The 14,008-nt window shown below is 41.2% G+C and overlaps 1 protein-coding gene across 1 annotated transcript; it reads right to left on the reverse strand.

Annotated features, from left to right (window-relative positions):
- Positions 1 to 10,691: 10,691 nt before the first annotated feature.
- ltc4s (leukotriene C4 synthase) lies at positions 10,692 to 13,725 on the reverse strand. Its single transcript, XM_072395187.1, has 5 exons — positions 13,644 to 13,725; positions 13,087 to 13,186; positions 11,626 to 11,696; positions 11,458 to 11,539; positions 10,692 to 11,009 (listed from the first exon to the last, which is right to left on the reverse strand). The coding sequence occupies exons 1-5, from the start codon at positions 13,699 to 13,701 to the stop codon at positions 10,868 to 10,870; spliced, it is 453 nt and encodes a 150-aa protein (XP_072251288.1). The 5' UTR covers positions 13,702 to 13,725; the 3' UTR covers positions 10,692 to 10,867.
- Positions 13,726 to 14,008: the final 283 nt, after the last annotated feature.

Here is a 14,008-nt window from a genome sequence, read left to right on the forward strand (position 1 = left end):
AAACAAAAAATTACAGAAGATGCCCACAAAAATACACGACTGCAAAGAACAGAATAGAATAACATAGAATATTGTTTATTTTTTTTAATTTATATAAATGAAGAGGCAAAATGTTAGATTAAACACAGAAAAACAATCCTTAAAGGGATAGAAATAAACAAAGAAATGAGATACAAAAATCATTCAAAACAATGGATATAGCCTCACTGTTTGCTGTCTGCTTTGCTTCGATCTGCAAATATAATTACACACCATTAGAGATTCTGTCAAAATATTTTAGATCACAAACTGTTACTTTGAATGCTACATAATTCAACTAAAGACTAAACAAATATTTGTTTTCTCCACGTTAATTCAAGAAGTGTAAAGAACAAAAGATTAATAATTAGCTTTGTGAAACTAAATCAAAATATATCTGCAGTTTAAATAGTAGATTTATGTCTTTTTCGTGGAAAAAAAAGGAGAATAATAACGCTCAAAAACTCACACTTGTACGATAGTCGTAACAGCAGCTGTATTTTTTCACAGTACCTGAAGGCAACAGAATGTCAAACTGTGACATGCGCAGTAGCGGTCCTATTGTCTGTGAAAACGGTTATGGTAATGTTGAATGGCCTTGAGTCTATGGAAGTTACACAACTGGCCTGAAACCCATTTCTTAGGGTTGTTTACTCCGTTTTCTACGGACTTTAAACAGATCAACTAAACATGTGTGCATGACACAATTTTCATAACTATAAACCGATTATTTACACAGAAGTTTCTGATTTGTCTTGATATCAAACTCAGGGACCATCCATGCTGCCTCATGTGATTTGATTTTCAGATTTGACTGTTACATCTGAAATGATCTGACGGAGATGGGAAAAGAAAGAAAACATTAATAAAAAGAAATGTAATCATTCTGCCAGTGAACAACATGACTGGATTACTTGTCCTGATGTTCTGCCTCCGCTCAGATTCCTGCATAATGTAGACTACATTGGATGCACTTTGTATAAGTTTAAAAGTTACAATATATGTTTATTATTCTGTTTTGTGTGGTATGAATGGACTGAGATGGGAGTTTAGAGGCTACTAAACATGATCTAAGTTGTATTCAGGGTCTCTGCGTACAAAAGACAGCTTCAGTGGTAGCAGGATACTTTCAAAAAGAGGTATAAAATAAGGCCAAATACTTCAGATTCAACCCCTTATTTCATCCAACATTCCAGGTATTTTTCTTTAATGAGTGACCTACGTTTTGGACTATATCAAAAATAGAGGTCTGCTAAGTTAGCAGAGACCTAAAAAAGTAAATAAAGGTTTTAAATAGTTTTTTTGTTGGGTTGAGTTGCCGTTAACAGGCGTTCTGTTGCTCTGATGGTGCCCAGCACGACGTTTGTATTCTGTAACATCATTTTCCTCTAAACATTTCTGTGTAACCACTTCATATCCCTGAATTATCAGTTACATAAAGTATTGATTGATGACACATGCAGCAGCACTGTTTTTATCTCAGCTCTGTCATGACCCAGATCTGAACTTTCAAGTTGGGCGTCAGTCTGAATCATGCCAAAAAAACCATGACATCACCACATTTCTATAAACCGATGTCACAATCATGTGTGTGTGTTTTATGAACGGACAGATTTGTTCTGTTTAGATCTTTACCTTGTTAATTCAACAGAAAAACTCAAATAATTTCATTTAATCCACCAATTTAATGCAGTTTAAATGTACAACAATTTCTCTATGAAACATAAATGTACAAATCTCTAAATGCAGTTAAGTAAAAGCACTTGTTGGTCAGTAATTTGTCCACATGATAAAATCTGTAGTGTTTTTTTAGGCTTTTAATTGCGTTGCTTCTTCGGAGGTTCACCAGATAAATCAGAAGGGAAGTGAAGTTTAGAGAAAGAGGAAATAAGTAATCTGACATAAATTTAGCTCAGTACAGTACCCTAATTTCAGGTGATAAGCTGTGAAATGAAGTCGTCATTTACAAGAAGAGAAGCTGCGACTTGTTCGTGAACAAGGACAAGAACCGAAGAACATGCAACAGATAAGGAGTGCTCTTTAATTTGTATTTTCTGAACTTTTCTGATGTTTTTAGTGTAAAAACTGTGTCACGAAATCTTAATTTGAGCTAACCGTAAGCTAAAACTGTCAGATTTATAAACACGGTGTCGAATAATCTCAAAAATATCTTAAATTTCATGTGTAAATGTTTCTTTAGTACATGTTTTATGTTATATACTGCCTAGAAGTCGGCCAAACAATGACAAAGAAAGGTGTTTTGTGGGTTTTTAACATTTTTAAAGTTTTTTTTCAAACATGTCAATAACATACACTCATTTCTTTGTTCAATGAAACACTTTCTGGGATTTTTGTCCCTCCCCCAATCAGGAGTATAATGGGTACAGAGTGGTGGGCGGAGCCTGCTCAGGCCACCAGATCTGACCAATCAAAGCAGACCGAGCCTTTAAGGAGGGGCGTTAGCCCCTAAAACCCATTTTTACAGTAAAATTAAATACACAGAAGCGAATAGCGCTCCTCTGGTCATTTTCATGTTCAGTTTGGATAGTGAATCGACTTCCGTGGGGTGTGAAAATGGATGGAAATTAGTTTTTTACCTTTTCTCCTTCGAATTCACACAAACAAAACTGGCAGCTTATAAAAGCAAACAGAGGATACGCTGCATGTCTGAGGTTTTTATGAAGGCGTGAGTGGAAGAGTTGAATAAATCCTCTTTAATAATAACAAGCTTTATTGTTTTAATTTAGGGTAACTTCAGTATCTTGGTAGTTTTTACTGATGCCATGAAGAAAAACTGATGTAGCAGCAGCCGCTAGAGTAGGTCAACTCATAATTTACTCTGTAAACTATAGTTTTCTGTGACTCGTGCTAATGAAAGAAGAAGCTTTAGTAACAGGGCAACCTCCAGTGTCCTCTCAGTTCCTGCTCATGCTCTCTGACTTCCTTATCTTTAGCTGTGTTGTTCCCCCGCTGCTGGCTGTTCTGCCAACTCAAACACCTGCTGTTTTTCATGAGATATCATCAGTACATCACAACATTGGTGGAAATAAGACAACATTGATTCAAGCAAATCTGTGTGCGTCTGCAAAGCCTCAACAAGCGATGCTGCCTCATGTTTGTCATGTTTTCCCACTCGTGTTTTGGTGGAAACCTGTCTTGATTATCTCCACAGGAAAAGTTGCTTTAAGAACTATTTTCTTCACACTTTAGTCTTTATTCTGTGTCGGTGGAGGTCGAGAAGGAGAGGAACACTTTTGTGTTACTTTTGTCTTCAGTGAATTTGAGACTCCAACAAAGAGAAATAAACAATGTGAGTCTGTTTAGATCAGTTTTCACCCTAATCCTCTGGAGTTCAGGGTATATTTGGCTGATTTTAGCTTAAAAACTGTTTAAATTGCCTTTTTTTTAAATTACTTAGAACAGCCGATTTCTTCCTGTACCAAACATGACGAGAATATTCAGGAAAAAGCATGGTGTCAGTAATTTGTCATAAGTTTGATTTTACTCGTCAATCAACACAATTTAAAAACTGGTACCTAGTTTGAAGTCTGCACTTTCATTTTGACGTACACTGACCTTTGTTATGCCCATTCCCAGGTCTAAAACTGCCCTTGGGGCTGAGATACCACAGTTCACGACTTTGGTTTCCAGCCCTGCACCATAAACATTTTAGCTTTACAGTCAGTTCATATTTTTGTCGGCTTTTGATGGCGTCTTTATGGCCTCTTCAACATGACAACACATTCATGTGTATGGCTTACATAGAAATCTGTTTTTATGATGGTGGTAATACACTCCACAACACTAGGGGGAGCTAAGTGCTACTTCAAAACAGAGATTTATGAGCTGCTTGATGGGCTCCAAGTTCGATTTCAATTCTAGTTTTGGAGTTTTAGTTTAGTTTTACTGGAACTATTCATCTCAATATACTTCTGTTCAGGAGCAGAGATCCTTTTCCAGTTTTTAAAACTAAGACGTTTACACTTCTTTTTTACGTTGTATTTTATTAATCTACTCCTTTGACTGTTGTTATTTTGTTTGAATACATTTGTCTTCGAGTTCACTGGTTGTGAAGTTGTAACTTAAGCAGTTTGTTGTCTGATTCTGATTCGGATGAACAAGGCCACCGAGGAAACAATGATCGTGTGGGTTCACATCCATGAACTGCAGATTTCAGGAGGTGGTCAGGTTGGGAGGAGGTGTACAGAGAGTCTCACCGGAAATGTTTGCAACAGCTGGAAAACTGATATGAAAATAAATGTGGATTTTTTCCCCATTAAACCGGTGAGCTCCACTGGCCCGATCAGGTCTGCTGAAAGCTGAATTTATACAAAGCATGTCATTGGATGCTATCCCACACCACGAGTGCTTATTCAACTTTATGTCATCACTGAGTTCAGTCAGATGCACGGATGATGTATTGTGCAAGACGTGTGACATCAAACTCATATTTCAGATCCTTTTAAACAGCTTTTAAACCCAGATAAAGTGCATCTGCTCAGTCCAAAATTAGGGTCGGTAAAAACCGGTCAGTGCTATGGCACAGCCTTTGGTTCTGTGTTGTTTGTATCATTTCTTGTCATTGTGATCCAGTTTCTAACAATGAGACCATTTGCAGAAACAGGTGTCAGAGAACGTACATCACATGATGGTGCTCCTTTCCCAACATGCACCTCAGTTAGTGCATATTTTCCCTTTCTAATTCAAACGTATTTATAGCTTTTTCATTAGATTGATGCATAGCCTACATAAAGGCTCTAAAGCTGATTTTGCATGACCCCTAATTGCACATATAAAGTCAGCAAAGCTCCGTAACCATGTACAAAGTTCATACACAGGCATGATTACACTGATCTGTCTGTGATGTTGCTCTAATATTTGTAATAATCGTACTTTTTGGGTTTTGATGGTTCGTACGGATGTCTGTCGGATTGAACCTGTTCGTACATGCTTTTGTTTTTCAAACACGTTCCTCCTGAAAGACGCACAAGCAGCCAAAACAATATCAAAGCATCCAGTGTGCAAGGTATTGGAACCATGTGTGTGTCCATACCTGTATGATGGTGTGTTGGTCTACTGTTAGACTCCCACAGTGCTGGTTGGTGATGGAGTTTCTATGCCTCTTTGCTTACTGGATGTAACTCAGCTTCCACGAGTCGGTTTGAAGCCGAATAATAGCCACTGTACCGGTTACTGCAACACAAAAAAGAGGAGAGATGATGGAGTATTTGTGTGTAAAAGCCATTAAGCAAAATGAGTTCATAAATTGACTGACAGTGCTTTGGAAAGGGGAATATGAAATGTAGTCCTGTAAGAGTGAAACAGTTCAAGTAGACTTAGAGTCTTCACTTCTGTTGACAGCGTTTGATCCGCTGCTGCTGCTGAGGATTACGGCATCATTTCTGACCTAAATGCTGTTTAAATGTTCTGCTGTTGTGAAGGAGTTTACAGAAACCTCAAACACTTCTATGACTGTAGAAGAGGGAAACCTTTGTGTCCTACGCAGACTGATCCATCTGTGTTATTGGCCTGATCTGATTAACAGCCACACTGCAGTCTGTCAGCTGTGTTCAGGTGGATCTGTCTTACTGGATCAGCCAATCAGCTTTAAGCTTTTAACTGGATCAGGAGTCCAGGAGTTGGTTTGAACAGGAAGACGAGCTGCTGTCCGGATGAACAGTTGGAAAACAGGTGAGAGGAACTGTTTAAATGCTTTATGGATTTTCTTTGTTCCGCCAGACAGAGTCACCTGTCTCTCTGGGAGGATACGAGGTGCTTTTGGCTTTTCCTGACTCAGACTTACAGAGGAGAGGAATTAAACTACATTTCTTAATAATCAGTAAAATCAGGTTGTATCTGATTGTGGTTATCTCACAGCATGCACTGCGAAACTCCAGAATCCAGAACCCGGTGGAGCGTCTGCTGTTCAACCATCAACCAAAAAGGTCACATGACGCTCCTCCAATCATGGACCTCCACTGGCTGCCCATGACTGCCTGAACCAGATCCAGTCCCTAATGCTGGAGCTGCAGCAGCTGTTTAGATTCAGTTATACAGGCCGATGCTCCTTCTGGACATCTGTGTTCCTCTTAGGAACCTGATCTGGTTCTGCTGTCCGTACAAACAGGGCAGTCTCCGTCCAGACTGTTCTCCACCATCGTGGAACCAGCCTCCAGATGCTATCAGAGCAGGGGCGTCCCTATCTACCTTCAAAAACCTCTGAAGACTCATATCCTCAGAGAATTCTTCCATTCAGATACCCCAACCTCACGAGTCTATGTGAGAAAAACTCTCCCGGAGGTGTGAGTTGAAACCCTTGCAGACGGGCCTCTGCTGACGTTTCCCTTTCACACTCGCTACCTGTTTGGGCTTATCAGGTCTGTCTGGCAGTCTTCGCTGCCAACGGATCCTATTACCTCCAGGTGGTGATCAGCTGGCAGCTCTGAGTGTCCGAGACGTAGGGCCCCAGGTCTGATAACACGATTACAAAGTCGTTCGTCGACCTTTGGCTTGAGATGGTACATTTATGAACCAACTTATGCTCAAACGTGGAGTTTTTAACGGGCAATCTATGGCTAGCCCAGAAGTCCAAAAACAAAACACGTGCTTGGATTCAGATCGGGGAGACCACGCCTCTCCAGGTCGCTTTATCATTGCTCACATGGGCATTGAAGTCCCCCAAGAGAACAATAGAGAACCCTCTCCAAGACACCAACCAGGGACTCTGAGAGGGCCCGGTGATCTGAGCTGCTGTTCGGTGCGTACTCAGGACACAGAACTTCCCTCCTGCGACTTTCAGCTGCAGCAAGGCGACCCTCTCCCTCACTGGGAAGCCCTCCAACACCAAGTCGCTCAGCCGGGTGGTCGTGAGTACCGTTTTTAACTGGTGCCACTCCATCGAGGTGCTTGAATCACTCTCAGTCTGATCCCTGCTCTGAGACTAATTTGCCATGGGAGGCCCTACCAGGAGCTAACACCCCCGACAACACAGCTCTCAGGATCATGGGGAAACTCAAGCTCATCGGAGGGGCTTCCTTTGCAGGATTTGCAGGTAGAACTAAATGATCTGGCTGAGAGTGTCTAAAGGCTGAAATGAATGGAGAAATCTGGACAAAACAACACAACTGGAGAAGCTAAAATGCCCTCCTGCAACCCTTAAATCTGATTAAGTGGGTATAGATAAATCTATTTGATGTCTGATGCCCAGCAGACAGTTTGGCGTGGAACAGTGGATGATGAGGTCAGTGCGATGGGTGGAGCCAGCATCCATCAGAAAGTGAGGCAGCTGTTGTTGGATGGAAACTTATTCTGACGCTGAAAACAACAACTGCTGCTCCTCGGTCTGCCAGAGGGACGAGCACACGCTAAAAATACACGCCAATCCACATTCCACACATGAGCCGGTCCCAGAGAGTGTGCGTGGTGATAATGTCCAGGCTTTGTGAGGGTGCAGTACTGTACACGCCGGCTGCAGCTCTCGATATAAACTCAGGCTGGGCTGCTCTATAAATAGGTGACAGTCTTTGTGGAGCAGATTACAGATCAGCGTGAGAAAATCCAAACACACCAACCTGAAAGGCACCCTCAGAGTGCACCGCAGGGAAAGTCTGACAACCCAACACATGCATGAAAACCTGTCTGTGACGCTCACATTTCCACGCATGGAGCTAATTCCTGCTTATGTTTTATATTCTGAGGGCAGGAGCTCCAGCAGCTCAGCGTAAATCGGTGGTATTTATCACGAGTCTTTGCTGATGAGTTTTAGTGAGGAAAATCAAGGCGAAACAGAGGATGAGATCATCCTCCACAAAGGAAAATGCTGAGTTTCACATTTTTAGTTTAAGTATTTCAGACACAAACAGAGTCATAAAAGAAAGTTTGGAATTTCAAATAAAATAATTAATAAAAAACAATGAATCTTCAATTTACTTGGACTTTTATTTTATTTCAGACAGTCTGAACTCAACATATTTCCTGTTTTGTCTCATCAGCTTCATTGCATCTGTTAATAAACATCCATTTTTACATTTCAGACCTGCAACACATCCCATAAAAGTCAGGACAGTGAATCTTTTCCCACTTTGTAATGTTTCCTTCTCCCAACACTTAAAGAGTTCTGACACTGAGGAAACTAAGTGATGAAGAGTTTCAGCTGTTATTTTGTCCCTTTCTTCCTGCAAACACATGGTTTGGGGGGGGTTGTTTCAAAGTTCTCCAACATTCTCGGTTGGGGACAGGTCAGGACTGCAGGCAGCCAGTCCAGGACCCTCTTCTTCCTCAGCCAGGCCTTTGGAATATGTGCAGAATGTGGTTTTACATTGTCTGGTTGTAAAATGTCCCTGGAAAAGATGTGTTCCTGAAGGCAGCACATGTTGCTGTAAAATCTCAGTGAACTTTTCTGCATTAATGCTGCCGTCACAGAAGTGGAAATGAGCTTTGCCGAGGGTCCTGATCCAACCCCATACCATCACAGAGCCTGGCTGCAGGGACTGGTTGCTGACAGCAGGCTGGATGCTGCTTTTGCTCTTTGCTCCATTTCTTCCAACAAAGATCTGGAATACTGATGGGTCTGACCACAGTACACGTTTCCACCGTGTGACGGTCCATCCCAGACGCCTCCGAGCCCAGAGAAGTGGACGCCGCCTCTGGACGAGGTTAACATCAGGCTTCTTTTCTGCACAGTAAAGCTTGTGAATGGAACTCTGTATTGTAGTGCTTGATAAAGGTTTCCCACAGTAATCCCTTGTCCATGTGCTTCTATCAGCTGTTGATGAATGAAGGTTCTTGATACAGCGCCGTCACGGATGTGCTCAGGCTTGTCCTTTACACTGAAACTCCTCCAGATTCCTTGAATGCTTTAATGATATTCTGCTCTGTAGAGGGAGAAATATGCTGATCTCTTCAATCTTTCTTTGAGGAACGTTGTTTTTAAACACTTTCTCACACATTTGTGGACAAACTGGAGATCCTCTGAACATCTTTGACCCTCAAAGACTCAGCCTGTCATGGAGGCTGCTTCTGGACCAAATCATGGTTGCAGTCACCCGTTTGAACTATTCTCATTACTTTTTTATCCGATTAATAGCCGTAAATTGCACCGTTCCAACTGTTTTTGGTGTGTTGCAGAGAATAAATGTAAAAATCGATGCGTATTAACAAATTAAATGAAACTTATGAAACATTGTATAAAATATCTTGGCTTCATACTTTGAATTTCTCTTCAGTCCATCAATGACTGGTGACCTCTCACCAAGTGGCAGCTGGGATAGACTCCCTCCAGCTGGAGAAAGTGGCTATGGAATATAAACGGATGGATAAAATGAAATCATGTGAGACCAGTTTAGACTGAAAACTCTACGTTTTGAGCCGTTAACAGCACAGAAACATCTTAAATGTGACCCAAAAACCCCCCAAAAAGGTTTGAAAACACTGGATAAGATCTTCCTCGACTGGAGTCCTCAGCACTGATCTTTGTGGTCGATAAGTGGCTGAAACTCTGTTCCACAGAAGACTTTATGAGCCTTAAGTTATGTCCTCGCAGCAGACTCGGTGTCACATGTAACTGTGTTCTGCTATATTAAAAGTTATTTTTAGGAGAAATGCAGCTGAAATCTTGTGATGCAGGATTCTCGTGTTCTTGGAGACTCTTCTGAGAAAAATCATAAAAGTTTAATCACATCTCTGCTCCACCTGCAGGCAGCTGATGTGATGTTTTTGCCCTCTCCTCAGATCACGCTGCAGAGACTTTCCCAAAGACAAGGCAGCAGAGTGAGCGTGAGCAGGAACAACGGGAGTTTACCAGCTTGTCACCAGCTTTTGTGTCACGAAACACGAGACATTATGACCAGATATCAAAGATAAAGAACCACTAATTTGTCCAAGAATTATTTATCAACCATTTTCTGCTCTTAAAAAGTAAGACTTTACTTCAGCTTAATGGAATAATTTGTGTTAAAACTGATCTGTGTGGTGTCAGGGGGAAATGCTGCCATCTGGTGGTGACACCTGGAACCTCAGGAGCAATTTTTTGTTTGGTTTTAAAACCTTTTTGATGATTTTAACTGTTCCGTTTGTAGATATGATTGTATAAACTGATCATCTCACACTGCTCTAATTCATCTGGTAACCCTGAAGTTTAGACTGATAGCCACCATTTTTATTTAGTTCTTTTGCATCTAACTCTCCTGATCCAGCCTCATTTCTTTATGACTTTCTTCTAATCTTTTAAAGTGGTCTTGATCAATAGTTATAGTTCTCCAGGCTTTCTGGAGGTCTTGTGTCGACACATAACAGACAACTTAGCAAAGAAGCCATTTTAAATTGGATCTTTAGGCACTTTGTCACAAAGACACATAATTTGTTCCCATTTCTTTAGTTGCATCTATGAAAAACAGCAAAGAAAACACAGTTTGACAGACAAAAAATAGGATTTCTGCAGCAACAAGGTGATTCCCAAAGAGCTATTAGCTGAAAACTTGGCATATCTCAGCATGGTGTGCAGTGTGTCCTTAAAACGTTTGAGGAAACTGTTTCTGCCTTTTTTACTGTATTTCTGTTTATTTTTTTATCTTGTTTCAGTAAATCACTGCAACTATTTCCTGTTTTACTGGAAATAAAGACAGAAATGGATCAGAAGTCCTACTTTCACATTTTAAAAAAGGACACAGCAGCACTTTCATACATCTGAAGATCATTTCATTCATTTATTTTTCAGACTTTCTGCAGAGCGTCGTCCCTCTTTAACAGTTTTCTTCGACCTCGATGAGTTGTGGGAATGTTTCACACTAAAAACAAACAAACTTCTCAGATTGGTTAACAGACGACTCCTCTTCATCAGTCCTCCTCTGGGTCAGATCAGGCTGAAGGCAGAGAAAAGCTCGTCTATCGGCTCCACGTTCAGGTAGAATCGACAGAAGGAGAAGCAAACTCCCACAGAGGAGAACCCGATCAGAACCCAGAGAACCTTGGCGCTGAAGTAGAGCGGCGCCAGACTGAAAGAGATGGTCCGACAGGTTACACTCTGCACAGAGCTCATTTTTACATTTCATACCTGAAAAAAAGGCCATTCAGAGCCAGTAACGAGGTGAAAACATCTAATAATGACGTCATTTCAAACAGGTGATTGTAGAGTCTGAATTACTGATTATAGGATCTTAAATTCTAAATGTGTTGAATCTCAGGATTGTCTTTTTACTGTTTTCATCTTCTTTATATATATAGATATATAAAACATCCATCAGCTGAGTCTTTTCAGGGGAAATGCTGCCATCTTGTGGTGGAATCAGGAGCCTTTAAAGGTTTCAAATGATTTGATTTAGATTATTATTTTGGGGCCAGAGAGGAGAAATAAAACTCTTATAAAACTCTCTCCTGAGCTTCATACAGATTCTGGGTCTGGACCTAAACGGGCTCGGTGTATTTCCAGTGTTGGTGTCTTACCGTCCCTGTGCAGACTGAGAATATCCCCAGAAGTAACGCAGGCGTCCGTATAAATAAAGCAAACCACAGATGGAGGACAATCCTGCAACAGAAACACACACTTTTACAGCAACGTGTGCACGTTGGGTGTGTGTGTGTGTGTGTGCAGCTGTGTACCTGAGGGCTCACCTGGACTGAAGAAGACTCCAGCCATCCACAGCACGGTGATGAAGATGGGGAAGTACTCTGAACAGTTTGCTCTGCACACAGACACATTCAGGTGTGGTCAGGTTTAAATCTGCAGCCTCCAGGGGGCGCCACAAACACTCATTCTGCACCTGGTCACTTTTCTTCATGAGAGACAAGTTGGGTTTGACTTTTATTTATTTGATTTATGTGTAAGAAGGCCTCCTGGAGGCCATGTGCAAAGAAAAAGAATAATCAAACCATCAATCAAACAAATCGATCACTTGCTGCAGTTCTGGTTTGTTATGCTGGTTTTGTTGAGACCTATGAGACAGAGTTTGTTTTCAGGGTGGAGACTTAGCAAGTGCTCAACCCCACCCTTTTGGTGAGGTCAGCAGCTACATAATGAAGCTGTTCCTCCAGTCATACCAAAAACACTCCAGCTCTATATACATATATATATATATAGATATAGATATAAATAGTTACTCTATTGATCCCAGAGGGAACTAGTTTAGCATATAGCTGTAAGTTAGCAGCAGATGCATCAAAAGTAATGGACCAAGCCGGAGATGTACACAGCGTAACCCGTAGTAATGCATGTGTACCATAATTACTGTGTTTAAACATTTTCTATACATTAACCTCATTAAACAATTGTACCTGGAGACCTACATCTTTATCAGAAACATGCTGATAATGTAACATTAACACACCGAGTTAGCGTTAGTTGCTGCTAAAGGAAAAGCTAAATCTATCAATAAACCATGAGGAATTATTTCTCAGATGCTTCCATTTCCCTGCTCTGAAGTTCAGGCTCTGAGAGTTGGAACTGATCCTCTTTGTGGCTCAGTTCCTTCAGTCCAGCGTTGAACTGGACCAAGTCGTTAAAACAGTGGGATGAAAAGTGGCTGCTGCACATTCACAGTCTTTAGCTAACTCTGCTGGAACATTAGCCTCAGATATAGTTTATCCACTGGGCTCTTATATCCTCTGAGGCTGCTGCTGGATGGAAGATTCATGCTCCTCAGTACAGCTGACAGCAGAACATTTCTACTAGAAAATGGTGGATGTGAGTGGGCGGGGCTTAGTAGAGGAGGAGGAGTCAACTTAATGAGCGATACACTTTTGAAATGAAAATCAGAGCCGCTCCTTAAATGAGGAACTTTCAAACAAAGGAAAACTAAAAATAAATTATGACGTTTTCCACCTGCTGGTGACTTCAGACACGCTAATATAGGCTATAGCAGGAAGGAGGGATTTTCACACAATGTGTCACCTTTAAAGTCTGAGGTCAGTCAAAGTGACACTGTTCACCTGTTGAACGCCACTTGTTCATTTAAAGTCGCAGTCAGGAGAGAAAATGATCGTCACATTAATCCAAACTGCTGGAGCCGTTTATAGTTGTTAGATTTTTAAAATAATCAGTGTTAAACTAAATCAAACACAGGCAAAAAGACTGACTGAGCTCTGAAGATCCTCTCAAACTCTGGCGGTCCGCTGGTGGTGGGCGGAGACACAGAATACTTCCTCCTGGCGTAAATGACCTGGAGGGAAAAATAAGCTGCACACACCCACACACAGAAAACACACCACGATGCATTCAAAGTTTTATGTAAATCCCTCATTTGATGGTGAGAGTTCAGAAAGGAACTTAAATTCACGTTTCTGAGCAAATAACTGACCAAAATGTAAAAGTAAAAATCATTTGATGGTTGAAAACTGTCGTTAATCTGCTGATGAACAACAAATGTTGGTACAGCAGCTGCTTCACAGAGCAAAGTTCATACAGTGTCTGCAGTGGATGCAAATAAAACTCAACTCTAAAAGCAGACCGTGATGACGAGCAAAAAGCTCCAATAAAACACAAAAGTTTAGTTTTGATGCTTTAAAACAACAAGCTGATATCATTTATAGAAAAGCACAAAATCAAACTGAGCACAAACATGATGGAAAATAAGATTTAAGACACTTAAAGAGATTCATTTAAACCCTAAAAGAGTAACAGGCACGCCCCCTACCTTGTTCCAGGACGCCCAGCACGGTCACGGCGCCGACACTGACCACGTCGTCAACCATCTCTGCAGCGGGTCAGTTCAACAGATGAGGTGAAAACACAGTGAGAGCATCCAGGAAACAGGCACGTAACACAAGAGAGAGCTCCCAGAGCAAGAGGCGGAGCCAGAATACACCTGCTGTCACTGAGTTTCAATCAGAGTTCAGGTTCTGATGTGTACGACGGTCCGGTCGAGGAGCAGTTTGAGTCCTCAGAGTAACAACACATGACTTATCACACTGTGTCATTATTTATTGGATGAAACTGAGAAAAAACACAGCTGTGTGTTTGTGCTGATATGCTGTGTTTGGTTTCCTCCAAACGTGCTGC

Source organism: Leuresthes tenuis, unplaced genomic scaffold (assembly GCF_036924035.1).
Source record: "Leuresthes tenuis unplaced genomic scaffold, fLeuTen1.0.hap1 SCAF_11, whole genome shotgun sequence".
NCBI classification, from domain to species: domain Eukaryota; kingdom Metazoa; phylum Chordata; class Actinopteri; order Atheriniformes; family Atherinopsidae; genus Leuresthes; species Leuresthes tenuis.